The sequence below is a fragment of the Cupressus sempervirens genome, chromosome 9 (assembly GCF_028749045.1).
Source record: "Cupressus sempervirens isolate cs-2001-9-10 chromosome 9, ASM2874904v1, whole genome shotgun sequence".
Taxonomy (NCBI): domain Eukaryota; kingdom Viridiplantae; phylum Streptophyta; class Pinopsida; order Cupressales; family Cupressaceae; genus Cupressus; species Cupressus sempervirens.
The window spans coordinates 9,313,179-9,323,184 of NC_143126.1; the positions used below are offsets into that span (position 1 = coordinate 9,313,179).

The 10,006-nt window shown below is 33.9% G+C and overlaps 1 protein-coding gene across 1 annotated transcript; it reads right to left on the minus strand.

Annotated features, from left to right (window-relative positions):
- Positions 1-5,336: 5,336 nt before the first annotated feature.
- LOC149537371 (protein DMP7-like) lies at positions 5,337-5,930 on the minus strand. Its single transcript, XM_089800422.1, has one exon. The coding sequence runs from the start codon at positions 5,928-5,930 to the stop codon at positions 5,337-5,339; it is 594 nt and encodes a 197-aa protein (XP_089656548.1).
- Between the last annotated feature and the right edge of the window lie 4,076 nt (positions 5,931-10,006).

The following is a 10,006-nucleotide window of genomic DNA, read 5'->3' on the forward strand; positions in this document are numbered from 1 at the left end:
CTAGAGTTAGATAAGGTTGATCTAGTGGAGTTGATTGATCTTTGAGATTTGTGGATTTTTTGCAAAGAATTTGCAAAAATCTTAGAAGATGCCTCCAAGGAGATGGGACCCTAGGGAGATTGATGATCTCAGTGATGTTGTGGAAGAATGGATCTTAGAGAAGATTAAAGAAGATTTTAGATCTAAAATGGAGGAGGTTAAAGCCAATTTCAAATCTCAAATGGCATTGATGAAGAGTGACATGATTGCTGAAATTGTGTGTACTATAGGTGGTGTACCTTGGCATGTGGGTACCAAAGGTAGCTATGAGGAATTTTTTGAAGATTTTAAAGCTAGTGGATAGTATGGTGAGGATAGAGCTAATCAAGTTGAGAGAACTATTGGAACTAGGGCTGGTCAATTTGCTAGACTAGGATCTCAATTGAAGCTAAAGCATAAGATGGAGGTCTCTAATTTCTCAAGTACTTTAAATCTTGAAGAATTGATTAATTGGATTGGTGAATTGGAAGACTACTTTGAGCTTGAGATATTGAGGATCCACTCAGACTAAGGTTGTCACAAACTATGTTGAAAGGAAATGCTACTCTTTGGTGGAAAGAATTGCAAAGAGATAGAGAGAAGGAATGTGAAATGAAGATCACTAGATGAAGGCTAATGGTAACTAAATTGAACACTAAGTTCATTCCTATGAATTATGAACTTGAATTGTTTAAGAGGTTGTAGAATCTAAAATAGAAAGATATGTCTATAAAATATTATACCAGGGATATCTACAAGTTGACTATTCAGTTTGGACATAGAGAATTGTAAAAGGAGAAGGTAGCTTAGTATATTAATGGTTTGAGATTAAATATCCAAGATTAGATTGGTATGTTGAAGATTGATATGGTTGAGGATGTTAATCAGTATGTCCTTAAGGTAGGAGATAAATTTAAGAGGAAAAGTTAAGGAAATGCCAGAGGAAAGGAGAAGTGGGATAGCTCGAAAAAAGCTAAAATGAGTGCAAAAGATGAACAAAAACCTATTGATTAGTAAAGGAGGACAAGTGGAGGTGAGTGTAGAGGTAAGTGCTATAGTTGTGGTGAAGAAGGGAATATATGTTTTGAATGTCCCCATTGTAGGAGACCTATTGTTGTGAATGAAGTTGAGAACCATGAGAGTCAACCTGAGCAAGGAGAGAATTTACTAGCTCGGTGATTACTAGTTGGTTAGAGGATACTAGAATATTGTCAAAGGACTAGTTTATTCAAGACTCGTCATAAGTCTAGTAATAAAGTCTACAATGTGATTTTGGATGGAGGTAGTACTAATAGTGATAGCCTTGCTACCGAGGAGATGGTTCAAAAACTTGGTTTGAAGAGAATGAGACATCCTTATAATTATAGGATTGGCTAGTTGCAAGGTGAGCATTTTTTGGAAGTAAGGGAGTAGTGCCATGTTGATTTCTAGATTGGGCAGTATAAGGATCAAGTGTTGTGTGATATTTTGGACATGAATAGTTGTCATGTGTTGCTAGGTAACCTTGGTAGTATGATTGCAAGGTTATGCATGATTGTATCAAGAATGTGTTTACTATTGAGAAAGGTGGCACAAAGCACTCCTTGATTCCTTTACAAAATGAAGAAATTCGTAGGAGGAACTTGAGTATTGGCAGTTGAGTTGAGTTGAAGGATTATGAAGGGGTTGAAGATCAGCATGGAAAATAGAATAGTGGAATACTGAGGATGAATTTGAAGAAGCAAAAGAAGATCAAGTGAAATATTGTACAAGTTGAAAACTTGGTGGATATGTATGTGAAGAACCAATTTGGGTTTTATGTGTTGAATCTTAGAAGATGTTCTTCCAGCTACTAAGAACATCTTTTCAAACCTAAGGTGTTAGATACAAGAGTTTCTTAGGCTTACTAGAGATCTTGCAAGGTACTATAGTTTGATCTTGGAGTTGGAGGACTCAGTCAAAGAAGGAAGTGTAACTCAGTCATTATTGGGTATAGTTTTGGCCGAGGAGCTCAGTTATTGAAGGGGCCTTAGTCACTGAAGGAGCTTGGTAGATACTATTGCTTGACATTCACTGTAGAACTCAACATATATTAGTTTCTTGGCATATACTAGTAGCTCAGTTTACACTAGGAACTCGGTTATGTTTGGAGTGGAATATTGATGCTTGGCTTGATTTCTCTGACACTAAGCTTGGTCTTGGTTCCTGTGGTGCTAACTTATCAGTGAGCTAACTCTTGGCATTTAATTTATGTATGGGTATTTAATTTTTGTTGTGGGTGACTTGTGACTTATGCAAATACTTAATGTAAGGGTTTAATTTATTTTTTAATGAACAACCTAACCTATGGCTTAGTTGGGTATAAGTAAGGGCTCTTGAGGAGTCTTTAGTAAGAATTTTTTATCATCTAGCTTGGAGAAGAGGATGTGGTAGAGGAGAAAACTTTGAGAAGGGTTGGTAGCTAAGGCTTGGGAAACAAGGAGATTTCTTGGTGGGATTACGAGCACTTCCTTGGAGGTTTCTACCAGAGTGTGGATCTAGACTAGCTAGTGTTTGGAGTGGATCTTGAGGGATCTTGTACAATTGATTTTGTAATTGCTATTATATTTGGTTGTAACTAGGAAGATCTTAGAGCCTAGCATATTGTATGTAAACGGTTTCTATATATGAATAAAGAATTGCATTTGGTATCAGACTATGTATCTTGTGTTGTGTTTCTACTATGTGGTTATTTGCAAGGATCCAGATTGCCTCCAATAGGGGTACCCTCATATTCTTGTTGCATCAATATTTCCTATAGGAAATTTAATCTAGGGTGTAAGCCATAATAGAGGTAGAGTATAAATTGGTGGACTATACTTTAGGTTGTAGGGATAAAGTGTGGTAGGAATTCAATTGGGAAGTTAGGGATAAATTGTACAATTGGGAGCAGCTCGAGGAGAAGGTGGTGGATCTTTGGAATAGGCTGCCCTCAAATGAAGGGAAGGATGAGATGTTGAAGGCTCTTATAGATAAGAAAGGTCATGAGTAGCTTGAGGATCAGATTAATAATTTGATTCCCCACAATATTTATGTTCAAGAAAAGATGGAGGTCGACATTGGTGGTCTGAAACTCCATCTTGAAGAAAGATTAATGAAGAGGAGGCATAAGGAGAGACCTCAAGAAAAGTGGATGGTAATCTGGTGGCCTCCTAGGGAACGAGTGATACAATGTCTTTATGCTCTCCCAAGTTCTGTTTCCTAGTGTAGCTCAAGGGGTTGCAAAGGTAGTTGGTTGGCCTTCCTCTTTTGCCTTCTAGTGGTTGTGTTTGGGTCAATGCGGTCTAGTTTCTAATGTTTCTAGTTTTAGGTAGGTGGTGTCTAATGGGTCACTGTGGCCAGTGCGATGCTCAGTGGATGGTGCATGATGGTTATGCTAGTTCCTTGCTACTAGTTGCTTGTTTTTTAGCATCTTGGTCTGTCTTTTTGTTCTTAAAGGCTTTGGTTGGGTTTTTTTTTTGTGTCCTAGCTTGGTTATTTTTCTTTAATTTTTATTGGTTCTTGTTTTCTATTTAGCAGTTGTTGGTTCTGGTTCTATTTTGTAGGTGTCACTGCTCATGACCTTATCTTTTTTCCTATAGACTTGATTTTTTTGTTGCAAGGGTTCGAGCCCTATCCCACTTTACTTAATCAGAACATTTTGATTGTAAAATCAAAATAAAATATCTAGATTCAAAAATTTGTGGGATGCTACAAGATTTTAGTGAAAATCATGGAAATAACTCAAGCTCTATTTTATTTTCTCATAGAAAATAAGATTCTAGTCCTTGAACTCCAAATTCTCACCTTTCCAATTATGTAATCTTTCCTTCTTTAATCTTTCCTTCCATTAGTTGGAATTCTAATTTTTTTGAACGATTGGAAGTGGCCAAAATAACACATAATTTTATCTCCTCCCTCATGTCTATCTATAAGTAACTTTGGATAACTTTATATATCACATGTTACTCAAAATAATTAAAATTATACGTTTAAGTGGACTAAATGAAAAATATTGAGCCTTTTTAATTGGTTGTTTAAACTTCATTCACAAGCCCTACTCACTTCATATAATTGTCTTTGCGTTGAGTTTCCTATTGGCTAATGCATCAAATTTATTTACCTAATCCCCTCGTCCCCTTAAGTACCAAGGCCAAGCTCATTTTATATTCCTTTTGGTGATGGCCCCATGTGTGGATGTTTTGACATTCCCTTATATCCTTCCTAATTGCTTATTTTCACGACCTAATTATGAAACATACTCTCATTTAATTAATTATGAAAAATGCTCTCCTTGACACTTTTACTGAGAACAATGTGACTAAAACATGTTGCCAAGTTTACCAAACACATTTTGGAGTATTGATGGAAACTTCTCCCAAACAATATATTATGATCTAGGTCAAACATCAAAAATTTTGTAGTAATTTATCACTTCAAATAATGAAGATTGCTCAATTAACGAAAGTTTAATTTAAGAACAATAACGAATTCATAGAACAACTTAATAGAGCTTACAATCTCAACCTCTACATTTGGAAACTAAGAATATCATTCAATATGAAGTCATTTCCTCTGACATGTCTACTTAGCAACAACATATAAACTATTGAAAATTATCTCCATAATTTTGGTTTATATTCTTACAATAGATAAAGGTATTGAGGTCCACCATATTCCAGATGCTTTTAATTGAGATGAAGTGTAAATCTAACAAGGATATTAATTATTATTGTTTGTCTTACTTTCACGATAATATATTTTATTTATAATTTAAATTTTTCATTTGACATAATATTGACCACATTAAATCTAAATTCCCCAATCGGCTTAATATTTTAATGTCTACTCGTTCTCATCAACAGAAACCAGCATGCATACAAGCAAACACGAGATTAGTGTTTGCAAACTTACCGAATCAATCCTTATTTATGAATTATGCGGGGAACAATATGAATTCTAACAAACAAAAACATAAGGCAAGTCAATGCCACTAAAAATGTTATACAAGCATATGGGAATGGCCAACCTACAGCAAATCCCCGCCACTTCAACTTTCCAATATGTAGGAGAACACTTGTTAAATTTGCTTATTTGGTCCACCATTTGTCTTTAAAAGGGTTAAGAATTTGGTTTCCTTATAGTAAACTATGAAAAGCAAGAAACTTCATATTTATTTTAGATGACAAATAATGTCTTGGTTAATAAACGCGATAATCATGAACCTTCTTGATGAACATACATCCAACATGTAAGAATCTGCGGCTTCCTCAGTATATGAAAATAAGTTTTAAATGTTTGTCAATATGCAAAATTTGACATCATGTTGTTGTAACCGGACTAGTGATTCCTTGCCTTTTCGAGGGAAGCTTAACAACTATGACACCACTAAGTGCACCCAACGCAACAAGAAGTGCCTGGTACGCCTTCTGTATGTTATCTTCTTCCGATGGATATAAACAATGCACTACTTTTTGGTCTGTGAGGGCTATCACAAAAAATACCGAGACTGCCATAGCTGCATGAACCAAATCCTTAGGCTTAATCTTATACTCGGACTCATCGGAAGGCTTAATTCCATTAGTAGTGGCTAACCCAGTAATGGTAGCAATCCCGTAATGGACCTTCCCTGTGGAGGCATCTTTAAAGGTGTCTATCAGTGAAAGGAAGAAACATGCTATTCCAAGAATACCCACAACCATCCCTACCAAATACTTATCTGCTGTTTTGCATTCTTCGTTGTTGGGGAGAAGATTAGAAAGAGCCTGAAACACAAACAGAAGTCCAGTGGGCAATATCTTTGCAATGTTTGATGCAGAAGACAACGTGCTATTGACAACACTTGTAGTGGTCTTTGCTGTCTCTTTAGAAGGAATGGTAATTAGGATTTCTTGGTTGGGGCCTGATGGTTTCATTTTTCCTTAGATTTCAATTCTTCTCTGGGTTCTTTTTCTATGCTTCACTTCCAGAGATTATAACAGCAAGTCATTGACAGAAGTTGTAAATGAGTGATATTTATACACTTAAGCCATGAGATATCAGTTAGAAGTTTAGATTAACACGTTTTCTCCTTGGATGGACTGCCGCACATTAATCTTATGAAGATTGAATGTATTTGTTTCTATTTACCTGAGTTGAATACAAGGAAACAAAATTTGCAACTAAATTTTTCGGGTTTTTTCTATAGAAAAGGAGGTTGTTGGATTTTCGTAAGTTCAATCTTTGGTTGCTATTGATAGTTAAACAAAATCTGCGGTGTTCAAAGTACTCGAAAAAATTGAGAAACAACCTGTGCTGACTCTTCCATTATAATGTTGTCAATCTGCAATCCCATGTGACTTTTCACTAACGATAAGCCAGGAAAACGTATGACAGACGTTAAAGAAGAATTGCTACAAAAAATTCATGAACTTGACAAGTGTGGCAGTAATGGAAGCTACAGAAAGCAGCATGGCAGTGATGGCAGCTATAAAAAGCAGTATATTTGACATCATGTTTGGCAACAATAAAAAGCAAGTAGCAAAAGCCTGGGTCACAAGTTGTACCCAGATGTATACCGTGATGTTAAACCCATCTGTCTCAACTGGTTCCGGAATTAGCTACCAGTCACCTTTATACATCATTCATATAAGTCAATTTTGACTATTTAACACTTATAGTGTAGGAGTGAAGATTTAGTATGTGATGTTTAAAAGTCCGCTATCTACCAGGTTTAACTTGATGGCCCAGTTCTTGAATGACTTTGTTCCACAAAAAGAACTAATTTTTTCAGCTTCAAACATGTGATGGGCTTAAAAATCTGTCTTGAGTATCCCATGAATTAAAATACATCTTGAGATAAATTAGACTAACTACATCTACATCTTTTAGTTTTTTTCAAAGTATTTCAGTTTGAATTCCTTAGACTACCTACGGCTACATTTTTTTTTTTTTTTAAGTATTTCAGTTTGGATTCCTTTTTTGGTAAGATTTGTGTAAAGACTGTCCTTACAAAATAAAAGTTATGTCCAAAAATCTTATGAAATGTAGAAGGTATCCATTAGTCAAGGTCATTTGAGTATTGACCAGCCAACATAAATTTTCAATTATCATTAGATATAGATATAGATATAGATATAGATATATAGACAAGTATGAAGATAAGAGATAAAACAAAAAGTTCTAAAAGAACCATAATTAGATGTCAGCTAAATGGATTTTATCCCTTCTAAATTAAGAATGAGAATCTTTGAATTCTAGTATAACATACGACTTTATAGTACTTTTTGAATAGATAGGCAGCATTGTACTCTTGTGAAATGAGTAATGAGTAATGTTTATATGAGCCCTAGACGCATTACACAATGGTAAATACTTTGTGTAGAAAATCTAAGATGGATCACTAGTTGTTATTGAATAAAAATATGTTTTGCTTGGTAGGATTGAGTTCTTGCGATTTGAAATCCTCTTGACATAAAATTGTTATTCTTTGTCTTTTTTCTTTTGTATTTTTGGGGGTCTAGAAGTGATTTGAGACATTGAAGTCAAGTTGAAATGAATTTTTTTCAAAATCGATTGAAATTACAATTTGGTCAAAATATTATATATATGTTGAAAAAATAAAATAAAAGAGAAATATGAGAAATTAGATCTCTTAGAACTTTTGGTGTGCATACTTTAGTTTAGCATTATTGTCTTACATTGCATCATACCGCATTCATTGTGAGAGCTTTGGTTTTACCATGGCATTGGCTAGAATCAACCTTGCAATTGATGTTGGTATTGATGCTTTGATGTGTGAATGTAATGGCTTCTTCTAACAAGTCCCTTAGAAATTAGTTTTGAAAGTGTTTTATGAGATACACCTTCTAATACCCCCATTGATGTGGTTTAATCTATTCTAGAATTTTATTTTGCATACCAATGGTTAGAGTAGCATTCTCTTATAAGATATTTTGTGTTGAGGCTCCTTGCTAAAAGAATGTCATTGGAATGGGTTTCCAAGTCACTATGGAGTGTATCTTGATAGAGACCAAAATCTTACCAAAGGCTTTTTTCCTTTTCTCCTTTATCAAGGGTGTTCATTTTAGATTATTTTTCTAGCAATTGTGTGGTATGTTGTGTCATCTCCATTAGTTTTCTAGCCTTCGACTTTAGAATTTTTCACCTCCAATGGAAAGAAGCTTTATTTGCTTGTTGTACTAGAATTTTTTAGATTTTCCTTTGTCATGTTGCCATTTCCTCCAACTATTTATGTTCCATCAAGAAAGGTTATTTTGCATTAAATCTAACAATTTTGTCATAATTGACATTAGAAGAAGATCTACATCAAAGTGGATTTATCTCATGACCATATATAAATTATTAATATGTAGATAGAAGGTCTTTGTCACATGAAATTGGTTTTCAATTTGGATTTACCAAATATGTGCTTCTTGAATTAACTTTGGTGCATAAAATTAAGGATGGTTGATTGGTTTTTTAGTGGTTAAGTTACCCCCCAAGCTTCATAGTTCTTTGCATGCTACTAAGAATTTAGAACTACTAAAAAAATGAATGATAGTGACTCATGGATGGAGCTTTGCATATCTGCCTGTTACTCAGAATTTAGAGGACAATTCTTGACATACAACCTACATTATTGTAAAAGTTCAAATGAATTACACAAAATAACAATTTTGAATTATATGTGTCACTTCGAAAACTTTAAATTAAAAAGTTTTTACAACTATGTAAAATGTCAATAGTTGCACATTCTTTGATTTCAAAATGAGAATTTGAGTGTGTAAAAATAACCAACAAAAGTATAAAATTGAAAAGGCAAATGTATAACTTGTCACCCAGCTTGGTGGATCATAACTTCTCGTTCATTGCACAAAATATATAATTATTTGCATTACTAAAAAAATTCTAAATATTAGAGTTTCAATCCTTTGGAAAGAATTCCTTTGGCTATCCATTCCAAAGGACTAAAATAATTTTGATGCCAAATTGTGCTCCAAGCCCTTTTAGAAATGATTTTTTTAAAAATATAAATTATAAAAATTGGGATTTTGATTTTTTTTGAAAACAAGTCTTAACACACCTTTCAAACTCTCCTAGATCTAAAATGGATTATTTTTTCCTTTAATATCTTTTATAAATCTTAAAATTCAACTATCTTGAATCAATTAATTCATTAATGTAACACTATTTTTACCATATCCTATATTTATTGGAATCAATTTATCCAACTACCAGAGCATCATTGGTCTGTAAACTTTGAAGTATTTCTAGATTCAAACAATTGTGGCATGTTACAAGATTTTAGTGAAAATTGTGGAGATAAATCAAGCCCTACTTTACTTTCTCATAGAAAGACAAGTTTCTAGTCCTTAAACTCCATACTCTTGTCTATCCTAATAATTTAATTTGGCATGCCACGTGGTGGATTTCTAGGTTTTTTCAATGATTAAAGGTACCCTAAATTTCACATTAATTTATACTCTCACATCAAATGTGTCTTCAAGAAACACTAGCTAGCTTTATATTTTACATGTCATCTCAGAATAGTTAAAATTACAAATTTAAGTTGACTAGGTGGAACTAAAAATTTAAATGGACCATGGCCATTTCTATTTTCTATGTTGGTCCTATGTTTTTTTGCTTTGACATTCACTCAAATATTTTTTGGACATTCTTTTTCACTCAATTTAGTTATAAAAAGTACTTTCCTTAACACTTCTACCAAGAACAATGTGATTAAAAAAGCATTTTCCCAAGTTTACCCAACACATCTCAGTAATGACCTCTTGACTTGATCAAAAACATGGGCCAGCATTGTTAATAGTGAGAAATGTTTGAGGAAGGGAATGAGATGGGTGATTTAGAATGGGAACACTATCACATTTTGGGAAGATAATTAGAGTGGTAATTCTATTTTCCAAACCTAGTATAGTATGGTAAAGAATGCATGTATAAACCAATTTGGTATATGGGTAAGTAACTATGTAAATAATAATGGGAAATGGAG

Excerpts from the sequence above, each read along its gene's own strand:
- LOC149537371 (XM_089800422.1), bottom strand. The coding sequence starts at position 5,930 with ATGAAACCATCAGGCCCCAACCAAGAAATCCTAATTACCATTCCTTCT.